Raw genomic sequence first — 20000 nt, forward strand, 5'->3', positions numbered from 1 at the left:
CTGGAGGAGGAGGAGGTTTCACAGGACCTGACTTCCTGTTGTTGTTGACACCTGTCGCTGCATGCAGGTGTTAACAACAACATGCTGTCTGTCTCACGGCTGCAAAGAATTTCCTTCACCGCCGTCGTCATGAAGCTGCTTGTAGTGACTGAACGTCCCTGAACCCGGTGGACTTGGTCTGGACTGTGTTCAAAGGGTTAAAACTTTTTTCTCACCCGCCCCGCCCCCTCAAAAGACCCTCTTTGTCCTCTTTTCACCCTCTCCTCTTCTTCTTCTTCTTCTTCTTCTGCCTCTCTCTCCGCTCTTCTTCTCTGCTCTGACCTGTGGGCGGAGCTCCTTTGTCCCCGCCGTCCCAGAGTGCATCTGGGCCCCCCTCCGGGCGGCTTGTCATGTTAATGTGTGTGAATGGGATGGTAATAGGATGTTAATATCATCTGCTCTTTAACATAGCTTCCACTGTGCAGGAATCCCCCCCGGACCCCCTTCACATGGCGGCTTCTCATCTTGTTTCAGTGGGGGAGGCCGAGGGAGGCGGGGGGGGGGGGGGGTGGTTCCACTTGAGGGCATCGATCCTCTTTTAAAGAATAATTTAAAGAAGCCAAAAAGCTGAGCAGAGTCTGAGAGTGTGACGCCGTCAAAACTCACTGAGACTGTTTTGAACATTTTCTCAACATGTTTTACTCCTGAATGAAACAAATCCTGTAAAAATCTAAGAGCTGTGGACCAGAAACCAGAAGCCCATTCAGTGGTATGAGTTGCTTAGGGGCCCCTGGCCTCTGAGGGCCCCACCCACTTTAGCCTCAGCATGCTTATTTGTACAGTATGTGTGCTTAAGCTAATATTTACAACAGAAACACAAAGTTCCTTGGCGTTCACGACCTCGTCTGGTGCCTCCACTTCCTGCTTTTCACCATGTGGATGGAAAAAACCGCAGAGAACCAGAACTGGAGAACTTGCAGCGAGATGTGAGAACAGCCGAGAGGATCGTAGGGGTCTCTCTCCCCTTGATCCAGGACTGCTACCAGGAGCTTCTGGAAGTCCGTTCACCCTTCAGGCAGCTCTGCAGCAGCTTCTTCCCCCGATCTGTCAGACTTTCAAACACCCTGCTGACATCCACTGCAGGAGCGCCCCCACCTCCCCGGGGGCCCCAAACCAGCACCACATTCCACTGCATACTATGCACATCACGTTCATGCTTTACTGTCCATATCTATAACAACATATTGGTGCTTTACTGCGATCAATGTGAAACCAGTCACCACACAGTGGTTTCAATTAATTAAATAAAACGTAAATCGGTCGATAAAATAATAGAGGAATAAATTACACATTGAAAGCTGTTTGGTGTAAATGAGTCTTAGGAAGTGAAACCAGGACTTTGAGCCTGATCTCCTCTGGCCCCACAGTGTAGGGGCCCGACAGCAGAGGCCCTGTCTCCTTTGGTTTTTAGCCTAGACCTTTGAATAGTTGGATCTAGAGGATCACAGGGGGATGAACGCTCAGAGATACGTGAAGGCATCTGGCCTTAAAAGTAATTAGAAGAATTTTATATTAAATCCTAAAAGGCAGGACGCTAATGTGGTTCCAAATTCTGCAGCATTTTGGACTAATTGTAGGCGATTAATTGACTGAGACAGGACTATAGTGAAATAAAAGACTAAACCTGGAGTGTATTTAAGTCCTGGTCAAAACTACCCCTAGATTTCTGGCCAAGAGCTTGTAAGCTGCTAGTTCACCATACGTTCTTTAGGATGGGAGACCGAGTCCATATGATGTTGACAGATTAAGTTGTAGGAAGTTGTGACAGTCAGTACTTTATTTCAGCATCTATTACACACACGCTATCCACTCAGTGTAAATGTTTACATACTGCTGCTGTGAACTACTTCTGATGCTGCTAATATTTGAGTATGCGCTGAATGCACTTAGAATGTGTGTATAATTATTAGCACTTTAATGCTTCGGTCACACTGCGCTCTCTACGCTTTAGTCTCGTCTAATGTCAGTTACAGTGTCGTGTTGTAAGTTGTATTATTGTGACTTTGTTTTTAGCACCGTGTGAAACGACAACTCTTCTGCTGGTGAAGTTAAAGAAACTTCTGTCAGATCAAATGCAGCACAGTCAGTGTGAAGTTTTCTTTCTGATACCATTTGACTTCATGAGAGACTAAACAGGACGTGGATCAGCGATGAAAACACAACCTCAAATAAAAACCTAAATATTCTTTATTTCGGACGCTCTGAGGCGAAACTCAGCTATTGATCTGTTGCAACATCACCTTCCTTCATCCCAGTCAGATCAAACTGCACACAAAGCCTCGTCTTTCTGTCAACACATTCATCATGTAAACCAACAGTTGCATCAGACGCAAACCGCCTGCAACACAACAGAAACAGCCTCCATGGGAAACTGCCGGACGCATTAAGTGCGATCAGAGCGAGCGATCCCGACTCCACCTCCGAGTCTGACATCAGACGACTCAGAGCAGCAGTCTTTGTGCTTTTTCCAGCAGAGAAAGTTTTCTGAGAGGACGGGGGAGTCGTTGGGGGGGGGCGGTTTCACATCTGGTTTACGTATCAGGAGGACAATGGATCCCATCCAGCCTGAACTGATACTCGATACAGCTGAGAGCCTCTGCAGCTCGTTAATCTGATCATCTGCCAGGAGGTCAAACGGAGTCATCTGTGAGGCCTCGTTCAGTCTGCACGTTTTCTTTAAAGAGAAAAGTGTTGAGATCTGAAGACAGGAAATGTTTTAACTGCTGTCAGTCCATCAGAGTAGAAGAGATTCTCCCTAAAGCCACTATTTAACGTGCTAAGCTAGGCTAAACACATCCTGTTATAACACTGAGTAAATGTAAACAGCACTGGATGTATAGCTGCATTAGCTAACTACAAACTGCTAACATAATGTTGAACATGCAGCTCCTTTAACATCTGACTTTAAACACATTCAATGATGCTCGCTGCTTTCTAGCTACACTGGAAAAGTAGACTTTTAATTCGGTTTCGATTGAATCAAACAGCTCTGAACAAAGTGTGCATAATGTGTTAGCTAGCATTAGTTAGCTTGGAAGCTATTGTTCGGTTTTACTTGCTCTTTATCTTGTTAGCATGGCTATACCTCACCGGCAGCTTGATAGCATGGTTCTTTTGTGACTACATTTTTAGCAGATTTTTCTGTTCTGTAAATCTTTGTGCTAAGCTAGGCTACGTGCACCCTGCAATAATCTTTGCACTGGACACACAAAGATGAAACTGATTCATCTGACTCAAATAATGATTTAATATTTAATATTTCCCCGTCTGATTGTCAGCTGAATAAGTCTGCTCTCTTGCTAACAAATGTTAGCCAAACTATAGTCTGTGGGATTATTAGGAAATTATTTAGCCCGCTGGTTTCTTGCTTCTTACAAGGTTGTTTATTAGTCATTGACCAGCACAAGGCTGCATAACGAAACAAAATGTGTAGTTCCTTCATGCTACACACACAACATATAATCAAGTGTTTGTAGGTCTATATTAAAATATGACCAATGACTGTATTTATGTCAGAGGTAACACATGTTTTAGTAATAAAGCCAGAAAAAAAGATTAAAAAACAAGTCTGAAGGAGCTATCGGCTGCTGCTTCTACAAACTGTCGGTGGCAATAGCAACGTAGCATGTTTTTATCGTCATCTTTAGCATGTTAGCATGGGTTCCTCTTAGCTCGGAAGTCGGAGCTGGGAATGATGTCATGCCCCAGTTGACCACGTTCCAGTTAACATGTCGGAAATTGTCCAACTCCGGTTTATAAAAGCACATTTCTCTGTATTAACGCGTACTAAACGCAGTAGCAACACGTCCACAGACAGCAGCTAGACAACACGTTGAGACACAGAAGTGCTAATAAACTACAGCTTGTTACTAACTGTTGATACTCAGAGCAGCCATGTCGGATTATGAAGTCAGAGGTGGAGCGGTTCTCCCGACTTTCTGAGTCGGAAATCCGACTTCAGGCGGCGTCCATTTGAAATTTTCCGACTTCACAGTACAAATGTAACGCTCCATTAGCCTGGCTATGTCACAAGTACTAGCTTTTAGATGGAGCTAGGCTAACAGGTTCCCCTCGCTTCCACTCTTTGTGCTAAGCTAAGCTTGTTCTCTGCTCCAGGCTGACGTGATACGAGCTGGGCTCCGAATCCCCAGAGAGGAGGGGGAGGCGAAGCCCCTCACCTCTGTCTCTGGTTTTCTTCAGCAGCACTTTCTCAGGAATGTAAGAGGAGATGAAAAGATGGGGGGAGGGGAGCCGAACACACTGCAGCAGAAACTCAACGGCTGAGAGAAGCAGGAAGCCAGGACGCGTTAATACTGATCGATTTTGTGTTTGTGAATGTTAAACTATTCTTTGTGAGCTAATGAATGAAACATGAAGCTCCGTCCTCCCCGCTCACATTTACATGAGCTTTACTCGGAGCTGGACACAGTGCGGTGATCTAAAGATGATCATCAAGTTTCTGCAGTGAGACCAAGTCAAATTGTCTTTAATCTGCTTTTTCAGCCGTACTGACAGAAAACAAAATCCTCTTTTACCCCCCCCCTACAGTTTATGTTCATATAAGTGAAACGTATAGGCAGAAACCCCTGAGAGGTAAACATTAGAAGGAGAGTGGATGGCGTCTTTTATTTTGAAAAGCTCAGGCCTAAAAAGGCCGTGTGGCGTCGGTGGTGTTTTGGTTAACGCCGTGTGTGTTTACACTCCGTCCACTCCTCCTCTCTCGGCTCTGAGGAACGATGGAAACTCGTCTGTCAGATAAATAACGGAGAGATTCAGTCAGTGGAAAAGCTGTCAGAGTGAGACTCTCAGGAACGTTTGGGTTTTTATCTCCGGATCAGAAACAGGAAGCTGGAAGGTTCATCTCAACCATATTTCTGTTTTTGTTTACATTTTTATCTCCATGTCGTTCTGTTGCTTTTTAAAAATGTCTTTGGATAAATTAAACAAACTTTAAAATCTCTGAGGGACTGGTGACCTCCCCCTGACCTCCTCAGGGTGTGGTGGATCTGGTCCTGGATCTGAGTCCCACAGGACGGCGAGTTTTCTGCCAACAGCTGATGGAGAGGGAAGATAAAAACGAGTTCATCAAGAACAGAACGTGTTTATCTGACATCAGATCTTCCTCTCCAGACTTTCTTATCGTCTTGGACTCGGGGGGCCGATTTGGGCAGGAACCAGGCGGGTAGAGACAAAAACCTGCATCGTTTGAATTCATTTTGTCGTCGTCCACACGTTCAGAAGGGAAATCTAAACTCGGAGGACACTCAGTTATAAACGCGAACCGATAGACGAATCTGAAGGCGCATTAAATCCGACGTCGACCGATCAGAAAGCTCCTGTTCTGTCTGAAGCCGGCGAGCGATCAGTGAGTCAATGTTCAGGCTTCAGTTATCGACTGATTTAAGTTTAAAGAAAGAAACGCATCCCCCTCTTCTTCTTCTTTATGTCAGAGGGTTTTAAAAATAGATCAGAGCCTGAACCCTCATCTTCATATGGAGATGAGGCAGAGTGGGGGGGTCCAACTCATCCAGCAACGGCCGCCTGCAGAGAGATTTAAATAAAACTGAATGATGAAGTTTTAATGTGTTTAATACATTTTTTCCTGCTTTTCAGTCAGATTCACATAAATAGAAATGTTGTGTTTGATGACGTTTTATTTTTCTCACTCATAACATCTACTGTTTGATTTCGGTCCTCGGTCTTCACAGCTTCTCTCCCACACATCCTTCAGTCCATCCCTAAGTTTCGGTCTGTCAGCATCCTGAGCCCAAAAGTCAGCGCCGCCATTTTGTTTACTTAAAACTTTGATTGCTGCAGTTTGCGTCAAAAGTCGCGCTCCTTCCTCTCAGAGTCAAACACATGTTGAATGATTCAACATGTGTGACTTCCACCTCCCGAGGAAATCCTGATCTCTCCATCCAGAACAAATGTCCAGAAATCAGCTGCAGACCCTGAAGATTTGCTGTGTTTTTTTACAGTGTGATGATGCCTCTAAATATAGAAACTGTTTTAATGGCTGCTTTTAAGGAGAAACGTTCTGTTTTGTTTATGGAAAACGTCCTGATGGTGGTAAAGGTGCAGGACCCCAAAGAGGTTTTAATAAATCTGATCATCAAATGATTAACTAGAAATGATTAAAATAAAATAAAAAATGTTTTCTGTGACATACTGGTAGTTTTATCCCTCGAGGTTTCTATTAATTATTATAATGAAATGATCTGACGAGGGAACATCACTCTGCAGCCTGTGACAAAATAAACGTGTTTTTTAAGGAGACACAAGTGAAAAGGTTTGGGAGATGATTGAAATTAGCGCTCAGCAGGTCGTCTCCTCTGGGTAAACTCAGTAAACCTCCCCCGTCCTGTGCAGATGTTACCACAGCAGTGTTAACTCTGACACTGAGCTGCTGTTCGCCAGCGTTCACGCAGAAAACAGGCCTGTGCTAAAACACAACATGAAGTTTAGGTAACAGATCCATGAGCCTGCAGGTTTATAAAACCCAGCCGGTGTTTCCAGCAGCTTGTGAGCTGCTCTGAACAACTGCAACATGTTCAATCTGAAGAACCGTGTGGAGAAGAGGTTTGAAATAAATGAGCATTTAATGTTGTAAGAGAGGCTGATTTCAGAGGGAGGATGTGCAGAGGGCTCAGCTGCTGCTGCTGCTGCTGCTGCTGCTGCTGCATGTCAAACAGCAGCGTGAGTCATGTTTGATTCAATCTGCTGTATGTGTGTTCATGAACTCTCAGGTAGACTCATCCAGAGAGCCTATTTAAAACACCAACTCAGTCATGTGACCTGGTTCTCTGCAGCCAGGACCACACACGTGTTATAAATACATGCTTTGTATCGGCGGCCCTCAGGGGCCTTGATGAAGAGGAGGCAGAGGAGGAGGATGAAGAAGGGAAAGAGAGAAGAGAAGAACGTGTGGAGGAGATCTGCTCTTCCTGTAGATATTGAGAAAAATGCCCACACGCTCCTACACAGCAGCGTCTCTTGTAGACATTTGGCATCTCCATGTAGTTGTTGTGGTGTCTTTATTGTCATTTTGTGTCCCTTTGTAGTCATTTTCCGTGTCTTTGCACTTGCTTTGCATCTCTTTGTAGTAATTTAGCGTCTCTTTGTAGTTGTCTTGTATCTGTAATCGTTTTGTGTATCTTTGTTGTTATTATGCGTATCTTTGTAGTAATTTAGCGTCTCTTTGTAGTTGTCTTGTATCTGTAATCGTTTTGTGTATCTTTGTAGTAATTTAGCGTCTCTTTGTAGTAATTTAGCGTCTCTTTGTAGTTGTCTTGTATCTGTAATCGTTTTGTGTATCTTTGTAGTAATTTAGCGTCTCTTTGTAGTAATTTAGCGTCTCTTTGTAGTTGTCTTGTATCTGTAATCGTTTTGTGTATCTTTGTTGTTATTATGCGTATCTTTGTAGTAATTTAGCGTCTCTTTGTAGTTGTCTTGTATCTGTAATCGTTTTGTGTATCTTTGTTGTTATTATGCGTGGCTTTGTAGTAATTTAGCGTCTCTTTGTAGTTGTCTTGTATCTGTAATCGTTTTGTGTATCTTTGTTGTTATTATGCGTATCTTTGTAGTAATATAGTGTCTCTTTGTAGTTGTCTTGTATCTGTAATCGTTTTGTGTATCTTTGTTGTTATTATGCGTATCTTTGTAGTAATTCAGCGTCTCTTTGTAGTTGTCTTGTATCTGTAATCGTTTTGTGTATCTTTGTTGTTATTATGCGTATCTTTGTAGTAATTTAGCGTCTCTTTGTAGTAATTTAGCGTCTCTTTGTAGTTGTCTTGGATCTGTAGCTGTTTTGTGTATCTTTGTTGTTATTATGCGTATCTTTGTAGTAATTTAGCGTCTCTTTGTAGTTGTCTTGGATCTGTAGCTGTTTTGTGGCTCTCCGTAATCGTTTTGTGTATCTCTGACGTGTCTTTATGGTCCACTCATGCTGAGCAGACATGTCTTCTTGACTCTGAGCATTTGCCAAACTCCATGCTCCCAACTGTTGTTTTTACTCTTCAGTTTTGAAAGAAACGAGATGTAACGTGGCTGAGGTACATGATGTTGGAATATTCCCTTATGTAGAAGAAAAGAAAATCCTCAGCGAGAACCCTTTGGGGTTTTAATGAAGCCATGTTTGTCCCCGTGACCTCTGAGCTGCAGAGTAATAGATGGTCGTATTTCTCTCTGTGTAGTGGAGAATGTCGGCCTGGCCTGCAGTCACTGCAGAGGTATGTGGAGACTGTCAGAGATCCAACATGTCCGCCCTGCAAACAGAGCTGAAACGCCTCAGCTGTTGGAGTGTGAGTGTGCTGAAGGGAATGTGTTTACATTAGACAGACACGGCGTTGCTGGGAGAGATGGCTGTATTCAGATCCTTCACTTGAGTAAAAGTATATATATCTAACACTAATGTATACTTTGTTTTCATTCAATCTATACAACTACATTTACATGATGAATGATACAACACTTCAGAGTCATGAGACACATTGTTCATGTCATGTTATATAAATGTCCAGTTATTGTTATTTAAATAGTTTTTGAATGTCATTAATTAATGTTGTCATTCTTTTTATACACACACACACACACTATATATATATATAGTGTGACTTTCATGAGTTTCTTGTGTTGCCCTCACACTGCAACACACAGCCCTCTACAGTCTGTGATTATTCTGGTAGATATTCATTAGTACCTGCATCACAAGGTTACAGTCTGGAGAAATCTAGTTAAACTGAAATGTAATTATAACTTACCACTGTCATTTGTAATAAATGGGATAATTGACCTTCCTGTTTTTCTACACAAAACACATTTTGAGGAAACTTGATCTTATTTTTCTTTGGTAGTTTTAGTAAAAACAGACACAGAAAAGAAGGTTTAACAAAAAACAAGACATTAAGTCAGATTTTCCATAAAATCACAGAGTGCTGTTAGTTTAAAATGATTAAAGTATAACCCATCATTTATTCATAGGTTTTTCTTTAGAGTAAAAACAGAAGGAATATAAATATTTTCTGGTATTTAGGTTCATTTGAGGGGTAAAAACTTTAAAGCAAAACTTAAATAAGAGTACTAATATTTTATTAAAAGGTTTTTTACTCAGTAGAAATCAGAAAACAAATGCATTCCATTAATCTGCAATATAACTACAAAGTACTTTAAAGTAGTAAAGAGTTCAGTATAGTACATTAGGGTACTTTTACCTTTCAGTAGGCCACATTGTTTTTTTGAATACTTGTTGCTTCAGAGTTTGAACACTTTGAGCGCAGCACTTTTACTCTTTGTGGTATTTGTACTTTGTGGTATTGGTGCGTTTAGTAAAGTAAATGTATATAAAACGCACACTGAGGTGTTTCAGCAGGAATATTAAAGATGTGAAGGATCTTTTGTCGCTGAGGCCCAAACGCAGCGCCCCGCCCATTCCACCTCCGCCGACCAATCAGCGGCGTCAAGAGCGATAAAACAAAGCGTCTGATTGGAGGAGAGACGGCAGCCGAGTTTCAAGGCGCCCCCTCCTGCAGGAGAAGGCGTCGAATAGCAGGGGGGAGGCCTGGAAACCGGCCCGGGCAGAGTGATGAGGCTCCTGCAGACCTCACGGAGGGAACAGAGCTCCACGGAGCGCAGAGAGCTGCAGGCTGAAGACGAGCGTTTCATTAACAAAGAAAACTTTTCATCGCGCGTCTGCGGACACTCTGACGGAGGAGAAAGTGCTGAGGAGTTTTTGTGCACACTTGGATTTCTGTACATGCGGCGCAGCCCGACCGGGACATCTGGAGGAAAAGACCGTGCGGCTGAAGAAGAAGGACAGAGCGTTTTTAAATCTGTGAAGTGGAACTGATTTGATTGACTGGATCCAGACTACGAGCGTTTCGGGGTGTGAATAAATCCCGTTTTCCACCATTTTCTTGCAGAGTTGTGGACATTGCTGTGGACTAATAAAGGAATGCAGCAGTAGAGACCCCCACACTGCTTTGACTCAGCTGCTGGACTTTAGTTGTTCTTTATCTTTTTCTGCCGCCGGTGAACAGTTGGAGCTTTTTGGAAAGACTTCTACTTTGTGGAAACTACTTTTTGTCTCATTTATCAGGGGTTTGTTTGCCATCATGGCGGTAGAGAGAAGCTGGCGGTGGGTTTGGATAACGGGTCTGTCTCTGGTCTTTGCGCTCCTCTTCCAGCCGTGTGCCGCTCAGTATGAGAAGGGGATTTCCATACCGGAGCACGGCTTCTGCCAGCCCATCTCCATCCCCCTCTGCACGGACATCGCCTACAACCAGACCATCATGCCCAACCTGCTGGGGCACACCAACCAGGAGGACGCCGGGCTGGAGGTCCACCAGTTTTACCCGCTGGTTAAAGTCCAGTGCTCTGTGGACCTGAAGTTCTTCCTGTGCTCCATGTACGCGCCCGTTTGCACGGTTCTGGAGCAGGCCATACCGCCCTGCAGGTCGCTGTGTGAGCGGGCACGGCAGGGCTGCGAGGCGCTCATGAATAAATTCGGCTTCCAGTGGCCGGAGAGGCTGCGCTGCGAGAACTTCCCGGTCCACGGAGCAGGAGAGATCTGCGTGGGTCAGAACACGACTGACGCCGACGGCCCCACATCCGACCCGACCCCCAAGCTCCCTGAGCTTGTGACCCTCCCGCCGTATGTCAGGACCACGCAGCCCTTCTCCTGCCCCCTGCAGCTCCAGGTGCCCACCTACCTCAACTACCACTTCCTGGGGGCAAAGGACTGCGGTGCGCCCTGCGAGGTCTCCAAGCCCAACGGACTGATGTATTTCCGTGAGGAAGAGTTAAAGTTTGGCCGGCTCTGGGTCGGTATCTGGTCCGTTCTGTGTTGTGTGAGCACCCTCTTCACCGTGCTCACGTATCTGGTGGACATGAGGCGGTTTCGGTACCCAGAGAGACCGATCATCTTCCTGTCCGGCTGCTACTTCATGGTGGCGGTGGCCTACGCCGCCGGCTTCCTGTTGGAGGACAAAGTAGTGTGTATCGATAAGTTCGGTACGGACAGCTACAAGATGGTGGCCCAGGGCACCAAAAAAGAAGGCTGCACCATTCTCTTCATGATCCTCTACTTCTTTGGCATGGCCAGCTCCATCTGGTGGGTGATCCTGTCCCTCACCTGGTTTCTGTCAGCCGGGATGAAGTGGGGCCACGAGGCCATTGAGGCCAACTCGCAGTACTTCCACCTGGCAGCCTGGGCGGTGCCCGCAGTTAAAACCATCACCATCCTGGCTATGGGGCAGGTGGACGGCGACCTTCTCACCGGTGTCTGCTACGTGGGGATCTACAACGTGGACGCCCTCCGGGGCTTCGTCCTGGCGCCGCTGTTCGTCTACCTCTTCATCGGCACTTCCTTCCTGTTGGCGGGCTTCGTCTCGCTCTTCCGCATCCGCACGATCATGAAGCACGACGGCACCAAGACGGAGAAGCTGGAGAAGCTGATGGTGCGCATCGGCGTGTTCAGCGTGCTGTACACGGTGCCCGCCACCATCGTCATCGCCTGCTACTTCTACGAGCAGGCTTTCCGGCCGCAGTGGGAGAGGACGTGGCACATGCAGACGTGCAAGCGCTTCGCCGTGCCGTGCCCGTCCGGAAACTTCGCACCGTTGACGCCGGACTTCACCGTGTTCATGATCAAGTACCTGATGACCATGATCGTGGGGATCACGTCTGGCTTCTGGATCTGGTCTGGGAAGACGCTGCAGTCGTGGCGCAGGTTTTATAAGAGACTGACTAACGGCAACCAGGGAGAGACGACGGTGTAGAGCCGGAGGAGGAGGAGGGGTGTGTTTACTCGGACATTTGACTCTGGGAAGTAAAAACAGACAGTTGTCTTGTGCTCAGATCTGACTGAGCCATTTGTTCAGAGGACAGATGGAAGTCTGGCTGCTCTGACACGAGAGAAGAGCTCAGTCATGAACACTCGAGGACCACTCGATATATCCTTCAGCTGCGGTCACAGCGTCTTTGATTCTGCCACAAATGACTTTTCCACTTGTAGCTCTTTAATTTTTCTTGTAACTGAAACAGGATTTAGAGCCTTTTGAGGAAGTTGGGTAACATTTTATTTTACGGGTCTGAAGTTTGACGTTACCTGGGAGAAAAACAATCTGATACTAAATGAACTAATTTCATTATCTGTTAATTCTTCAGTCTTTACGATGTCCATGCCAGAGTGGAAGGTGACGTCTTCAGGTGTCCGACCAAAGTTTAAAAGAGTTTCAGCTTGGAATAAAACAAACACAAAAAACCTATAAACACTTTGAGCCAGCTGAACATTTACATTTCACCTTTTACATTTACTCATTTGGCAACATAAACCCATCATGCTGTTTACAATTAGAGGAATAATGAACGCACGTTTACTTTTTTAAATCCCTGTTCAGTTCAAGTGTGTCTCGCACAGATTGTTGTAGTTTGACTCGTGGAGGTAATAAATGTTCTTTAGCCTTTAACATCCGACTGCTGCGATTTGTGTCAGAAATGCTGAGAATTCAGCTGCTTTGAATGGGAACAGATATAAGTCACTTAAATCCACGGTAACTTTAAGAATTACGTTCCGTTTTTGTAAACTCTCAGATATCAGTAACGACGTCAGCCTCAGAAATCCTCAGTGTGGATTTAAAGTTCCTGATCTTCCTCACAGTTGTGATTAAATTAAGTTTTTTCTGACCCGTAGGATGAAGCGTTACCAGACTGTAATATGTATTTCCATGTCTGTTGAATCCATGTTTCCCAGTTTAGAGCAGAACTGCCTCATTCATTCATCCATGTAAATATACTCTGAGAGGAACGTATGTATTTATGAGTGTTTTAAACGTGTGTTTGATGCTACACGGTGTGTACTTGTACAGTTTTTCAGAATAAAAGGTTTTTAAAAAGCTGCATTAAAAGAAGAATCATTGATGCACATGTTCCCCTGTGGCTTGTTGAAATCCGTACGGGGGGTAAAGTGGGTTCGTTCCGGACGGCTGATCGCTGCCTTCCTGCTGAAATTTGATGCCTTTTTCTTTTTCCTTTTGTCTCGGCTGCAGGAAAGGTTGCTGAAGCCCTCGCTGTGCCTCCGAGACTGAAACCAGAGCAGCGTGACCTCCTTACAGGCGAGGGACAGAAAACACAGTTCGTCTTCTTCAGGTCAGGAAAAGTCAAATGAAAAGTTTCTGTCGTGCGTGGATTCACTTTTCATTCGGCAGCAGGGGCTTCTTAAAATATTGAGGTTCATGTTGAGCTAAGTAAACGTAGGTAGTGATTTCAGAGGATCTGCTAACAGCTGATTCAGATACAGCAGCCCTCTGTTAGATCCTTTAAATCAGGAGCATCAGTGGTGATGATGTGGCGCCTCCGGTGGTGACAAGATGAACTGCAGGGTGTCAGTTTCATCAAGAGTGTTTGTAAATGTCTGTTATTAGAATTGTATTGATGAGTGCTGTTAGCCACACTGATACCAACATAATAATAATGCTGACACCTATACTGATATTATTACTAATTAAACAATAACAATAATTAAACTGCTGTAGGACTGACTGATGTGGACTCCTAGAGGAATGAGCAGAGGACTTACTGCCCTCCAGTGGTCACTCTGAGTCACTACGTTACACTGAGATGTGGCCAACAGGACTCTCACTTCTTATTAGGTTGACTTTTTTTAATCAAATTTATTTGAATTTGCAAATCTTACAAAAGTATAAAAACAATTGTAACAGAACAATGCGTACAGGAGCTGCCTGCTAAGGGGGGGGGACCATATAAAAACTTCAAAAATAACACAAGCTGATACAGTTTTACTTGCCTTTTGCTTCAGAGAGCCCTGAATTCATGAGATGTGAATATGAAATTTGGCCATAATAATAATAATGAGATTATTCAAAATCAGAAAACATTCCTTAAAAGCAAAACTTAGATATTTTCTGAAGGCACATATTTTATTCCAGGCCTTTTTTCGCAATAGGACAGTGCCAGAACAGATGTGTAACAGTTTCTGGACATCCACCACAGAAACTACAATTCAGTTCAATATCTGTCCTAAATCTGTACTTAATGTATTTTTTAGCTGGATAGAATTTATGTATTAATTGGTGATTAGGTAGAAGCCGCATTTCTTCCGTACTATATCATCCACAATCTGTTTACTTCTTATTATGTACTAATCAGTATTGATGACAAAGGACTACATTCACTATGGATCAATCTGCTGATTCTTTTCTCCTTTAATCATTTAAAGTTCTGAAAATAGTCCAACAAACAGTCCAAACCTCCAAAATGACATTAAAATCTTCACGTCAACTCAGCTGTACTTGTATAAACTGCATTTTATAAGCGTCTCGTATAAAATGTGACTTTAAGGGCAAAAACTCAATGGTGTAAAAGAAAAGAAGCCTGTGGTGGAAATGTTGATTATACAGTCAGCAGGGAAAAGACAACAAACGCTTCCAAACGTCTAACGATATCATCTTGAAGCGGTGTCGGGTAACATCGTAGTAATGCAGGCATTTAGAGGGAGAAACTCTGCGTCAGATAGTCTTATCACAGACGATAACACAACATGTTTGACTGAAGCAGCTCGTGTGTCAATGCAGACACAAACCTCCACGCAAGTTTTCTATAAATCAAAGGTTCCTCCCTTTCACCAAAAATAAATATTAGGTATTATAATAATTAGCCTGTTGTCAATTCTCTATTTATACTGAAAATCCAGATCAAGAGAGCTTTTTTATTAACTGTCGCAGTACTTTTCTCTTTCTCTTTATTCCCCTTTGTTCATTGTATCTTCCAAACATATTCAGATAAATATGATCTAATAGATTCATCGAGTTTCGGGCAGTCTTTTGTGTTCATTGTGATGACGTTGAAGATACGATTTATCGCTACAATCCGTCGTCTTCCTGCAACAACTCGCCTCTCTGAGATTTCAGAGCGAGATTCAGTTTCCTGTTAAAAACAAAGGGGGTCACTGGGAGTCCCTGGTAGGGATCCTTTCCTTGATGTTGTATAACAGTCTGATGCAGGAGCCTAGAAGAACAAGACCAGGAGGGAGGCCGCCGGCCTTCAGCACTTACTACGCTGTGATGGACCAGAAGCTCGTCCTCCGCCACGTCATTGATGGACTCCGCAAAGTGCACTTTGTTTTCACTGTAAGCTCTGACGGCCACGCGCACACGTTCCTCCAGACAACCGTCCAGAGACGAAGAGAAGGTGAAGGAAGTGAGAGCCGAGACCTTAAACCGTGTCTCACATGTGCAGATACTTCAGCACCTCAAGTCCTTTCATGGCTCGTATCCTGGTTAAACCTCATGAACAACCGGATTAATGCTCATTTGGTGCTCTGGGCGAGCTTCCCCTGGCGGCGCACCACATCTTTATTTATTACAAACCAGAAATGTAATAATCAACAATATATAATAGAATCAAAATAAAATACACAAAATAAATAAAACTACAAATTCAAGAACAAACAATAAATAAAATAAAAGTAGTAAAACATATTCAGTTTCTTTTTTTATGAGTGAAAAACATCCGCCACAAAATACCCAATGTATTTTTCTACACCTTGAAACCAGTTGTACCACAAATTCTGTACTTGATTAAAAGTACAAATAAATAAATATTGCTAAATATTAATACATTTAATCAAGTTAAATTTGTACTTGGGTTGAAGTACTTAATACTTAAGTATTAAAAGTAAAAAGTACTATGGTTGTGTTTTACATGACAGATTTAATAAAAGATCATTAGAATAACTGAAAATAAAATTCAGTCAGCTAATCTTTCAGCTCTACCTGTATAAACTGTTGGGTAGTTTAATTTATAACAAAACATTTGATTAAGTCTGCAAAAATCTTAATTTGTAAAGTAATTTAAGCTGTCAGATGAATTTAGTACAAATTCAAATGTATTGGAGTAGAAAAGAAAATACTGAAGTAAATTACAAATACCTCTAATTTGTACTTCAGTACAGTACTTGTATTGAGTACAACAAGTGCTGAAAACATGTGTGGAAGGGACCTTTGATACTTTAATAATCTGGTTTGTGTATTCTGTGACACACAGCAGTAAATAAAGCTTCAGTTCTTTGTGTTCACCACTAGTAACACATCTCTAGTCCAGTAATGCTGCAGGACTCACCTCAGCACTACTGAGCCAGGTAAGGCCTCCACCAGAGACCGTGTCTTTATTTAAAACTCACATGAATGTAACATGGTTGGAAGAAACAGGTTTTCGTATTTAAGCAGGGTTAAGGTTCAACTTCTTTTGAGCCTTTCTACATTTACTGAGGTGCTGCTGAAGTTCTGACGGTGGCAACGTCTCCTCTCCTAAACAAACCGTCAGCATTCTGCCTGTGAGATGTGAAGGCCGATCAGCAGGTTGGTTCTTCCAAGTTTGTCTTTGTTCAGCAGCTGTTAAACTTTTCTTACTGCACATGCGTGGTGTCCTTTTGCCTCTAAAACTGTACATGAAACATGGCTTCAATGTCAGAAATAAAACTATAACACAACCCATTAAAATAAAGTTATGTACCTGTAAACATGCTCAGTGGACGATTCAAACTGCAGCCAAACTGACCATAATCCTGTTTTTCTGTCCAGTCAGACGCTCCGGTCGACAGCGGCTTCAGCAGCCAGCCAATGGAGGAAGAGTTTGCACACACATTCAAGACCGAGTACAAATGCGTTCGAGTCCGAGACGAGACCGTCAAAAAGAAACGGACTCGAGTACTGCAACACTACAAAGCTGAACTAAAGTGGACTGACGCATCACTTCTGTGTGTGCTGTTTGTCAGACTAATGTTGAATTTGATTGTGAATGTTACAGATCTAAAAACGGTACATTTTAAAACTACTGACTTTAGGATTCTTCCCCTTAGCAATGACAGGGCTTGTACTAGTTATGGAGAATCCGTTTAAGTACCTATTTATTACTAGGTTTTCTTATTTAACACATAAATATGCATATGTTGTTTTATATGTGACTTTTGTACCAAAGTAGAATATCAGCTACCAAAGACCCGTCTCTATATATTCAGTTACACTCCTTTGTACGTTTCACGTTGCAGAATTGAACAAATAACAATTAAAACAAGACATTGTCTTTTAATATTTATTAGGGATTTATTACGTCTGGCCAGTCCACATGTGAACAGAGAGTCAAAACATTCACACACTCTTAATGTAAATGTTCAGTTCTCAGCTGATGTATTTTGAAAGCTGATGTTTAAAGGAAAGCGTGAAAAGCACCAAAAAACAGTTTGTCTATGTGCTCCTAAAGCTCAAGCTGGTAGGACTTCCTGGAGGATCAGAGGTTGTGTGTTTAATCCTCATCTAGCTCCCAAAAGAAAAAGTCAAGAGCTCAAAGACAGAAAGCAAAAGCGTGAGTTAGGGGTCTGCTTTGAAGGCCTGAGGTTGGGAGTTCGATCCCTATCGAAGGCAAAGTGAATTTTGAAGCGCAACTTCCAAAGTGAAGAAATAAAAGCACCCGGAGAAAAGGAACAATCGTGAAGGGTATTTGGTGGCGAGGTGAGATTGTCTGTGCCTGTGGTGCAGCGTCTCCGGGTTCAAGTCCCATCCGTTGCCGGTACCTGGATCACCAGAGACATTCCTGAAGTAACAGGGTCGGGGGGGGGGGCCTGTGTCTCCCCCCGGCATTTCTGAGAGATATACGCAGGGGGTTATGGTACAGAAAAACATCAGGAAGTAGAATTTTACTTGTAAATGTGATGGATTTAAAAATATTTCAGCAGTCTCCAAGACAAGATGGTTCTGAAATTTTCATATGAAGCTACAATTCAGAGAATGTGAGAGATCAAATTTGAGCTTGGTGTGATTCTAAAAGGAAGTTACTTATCAAAGACCTGGTCAGTCTCCACCACAAGATACCATTCAAACACAAAGTCCATTCAATTTGGGAGGTAAGCGATTTTATTTACCTGAGGGTACAGGTAACAATTCTCATGTGTAGTATGTGAACCCTTTGGAAATCACATTCTTCATTCATCAGTGTCTTATGTTAATTGAATACAGTGTATATAACATATGTTAGTGTATACAGAAACAGCTGTAAATGAAAATATTAAGGTGGTATTATAGGGTTGGGTTAGTTAGTTTTAAAGCCCAGTAGAAGGACAGGGTCTTTGAAGACAGACAATGTAATATATTAGCTGTCAAATGTCAAGTAGCCATAACATAAATGCTGATTAACGGTAACGTTAATGTTTATGTCCACATAGTTTGTCTATTGTCATGAGGTAGATGAAGATCAGGGGCCTGTATCATTTCAGCTTATCCAGGTAACTTTGTGGTTAGTACAATGACGATACAGAGAAACTTTTGTAGCAACATCATCCTATTTGATTCATCTTTTTAACAGTATCCCGATAGTAATTTTCAGGGTCAGTGAAGCCAGATAACAAAAAGATATCCTGGGTATGTTGAACTGGCTTCGTGGTGCAGGCCCTTGGTCACCAATGACCAATATCCAGGTAATTCACATACTTTCTTCTGCAACTCTAACGAAAGGTGTGGTATTACATGACCAGTATCTATAATAAAAGATAGCTACTAAACTAAACACATTCATTTGAAACTTAACTGAAATAGGCCTACCAAACTAAATGCTCATAATGTTTAACCAAAGCTCCAACTCCCCATAAAGGAAATCCTCATTTCACATAATAGCAAGAACTCAACTACACTTAAACACCTCAATCAATCAATTAAAGTTAAATCAATAACTGTAACAAAAGATCAAATACGAGAGACGAGCCTTACAGGGACTGTTTTAGCTAATAGCTACTTAGCATGCTATGCTAACTGGTTACAAAAACTTCTTCTCTTTCTGTCAAAAAATACAAAAAAAAAGATCAAATACAAAAAGTGTAGCTAAACAGCTATCTCCAAAATCAGGGGTGGGCAAACTTTTTGGCTCGGGGACATTGACTGGTTGGGTTTCCACTGTCTTCCTGCAGATATCCCTTGTGGTTAAAGCTTGCAGCAAATGATTTCCAGTTAACATTCAATATCACTTACAGGCACTTCATTGTTTTTCCATAAGGTTTGAACCTGACTGAGGTTCCTTGATCTCCTCCAAATTAGGGCTGCAAAGGTTAGTTGACATTAGTGTAGAACTTGAATATTGGCAGTCTTACGAAGGTTGATGGTGAATTGAAAATGTGCGCAAATGTAGCCTATAGAACAAAATGTTTAAGCACTTTGGACAAATAAACTACCAAGTATTATCAAAGGTGTCTGTTGCTTTGTTATTCTAAATAGACATCTCATTGTTAGTGTACAGCTGTGGTTATAGTACTTGCTTTTATTTTAGTTAAAAGTTTTAAAGTTAAACCTACTTGGCAATAAATCAGATTGTGAGCTCATTGTTTTGGGTGATAAAACCTGGCTGTTATCTTGGAGCAGCCTCTCCCTAGTTCTTCGCATTTTTGGTTTTGGGGTCTCAGTGATGATGCTGGCTAAGAGAACGCTCTTTTAGTGAATTATGGGAATATCCTACCCTGTCTTCTCTTCTTCCATATGTTCCCCCTAGTGTTCATTCTGAATAGTAAACCTTGTTCACTTCACGGTAACGTTAGTTAGGCTGTGTGTTGGAGATCAGTAATTTACTTGAAAGATATTTCATTTGTTAAAATGGATTCATTAGGTTTAGGGGTGACAAAAACAACAAAAACAATTATTGGTTGCAGCCCTACTTCCAATTACAACTGTCATCAGTCTCAGATTCAGAGGAGTCTGAAGTCTTGTCATGAGTATCTGGTTGTAAATGTTTTTCTGAATCTGAGTTCCTGGCTGGTTCTGGTCCTCCACAGTCCTCTCCCTCAGTTTTTGTCTTTATTTGTAAAGTTACACTTTTTCGACCACCACACCGATGGTTTTTGAGCTGAAAAGGCCAAGTGAATCCTTTGCCACAAACACTGCAGCTGTATCGTTTTTTCCCTGTGTGGA

At 42.7% G+C, this 20000-nt stretch overlaps 2 protein-coding genes and 1 long non-coding RNA gene across 3 annotated transcripts in view; 2 read left to right on the top strand and 1 right to left on the bottom strand.

The window, feature by feature from the left end:
* The window catches only part of LOC119905743 (zinc finger protein 771-like), a 137264-nt gene that overhangs the window by 83176 nt on the left and 34088 nt on the right, over positions 1-20000 (bottom strand). The gene's annotated exons all lie outside the window — the stretch shown is intronic.
* LOC119904785 (frizzled-7-like) lies at positions 9515-12935 on the top strand. Its single transcript, XM_038721499.1, has one exon. It carries the CDS (start codon positions 10149-10151, stop codon positions 11811-11813), a length of 1665 nt encoding a protein of 554 aa, XP_038577427.1. The 5' UTR covers positions 9515-10148; the 3' UTR covers positions 11814-12935.
* LOC119918040 lies at positions 13573-17722 on the top strand. The gene is made up of 2 exons (XR_005447386.1): positions 13573-16412; positions 16635-17722. It is a non-coding gene; the product is annotated as an uncharacterized LOC119918040 (long non-coding RNA).

The sequence above is a fragment of the Micropterus salmoides genome, unplaced genomic scaffold (assembly GCF_014851395.1).
Source record: "Micropterus salmoides isolate LMB-PRFRI ecotype aquatic unplaced genomic scaffold, ASM1485139v1 Ms_hic_scaffold_1, whole genome shotgun sequence".
Lineage (NCBI taxonomy): Eukaryota > Metazoa > Chordata > Actinopteri > Centrarchiformes > Centrarchidae > Micropterus > Micropterus salmoides.

Excerpts from the sequence above, each read along its gene's own strand:
- LOC119904785 (XM_038721499.1), top strand. The coding sequence starts at position 10,149 with ATGGCGGTAGAGAGAAGCTGGCGGTGGGTTTGGATAACGGGTCTGTCT.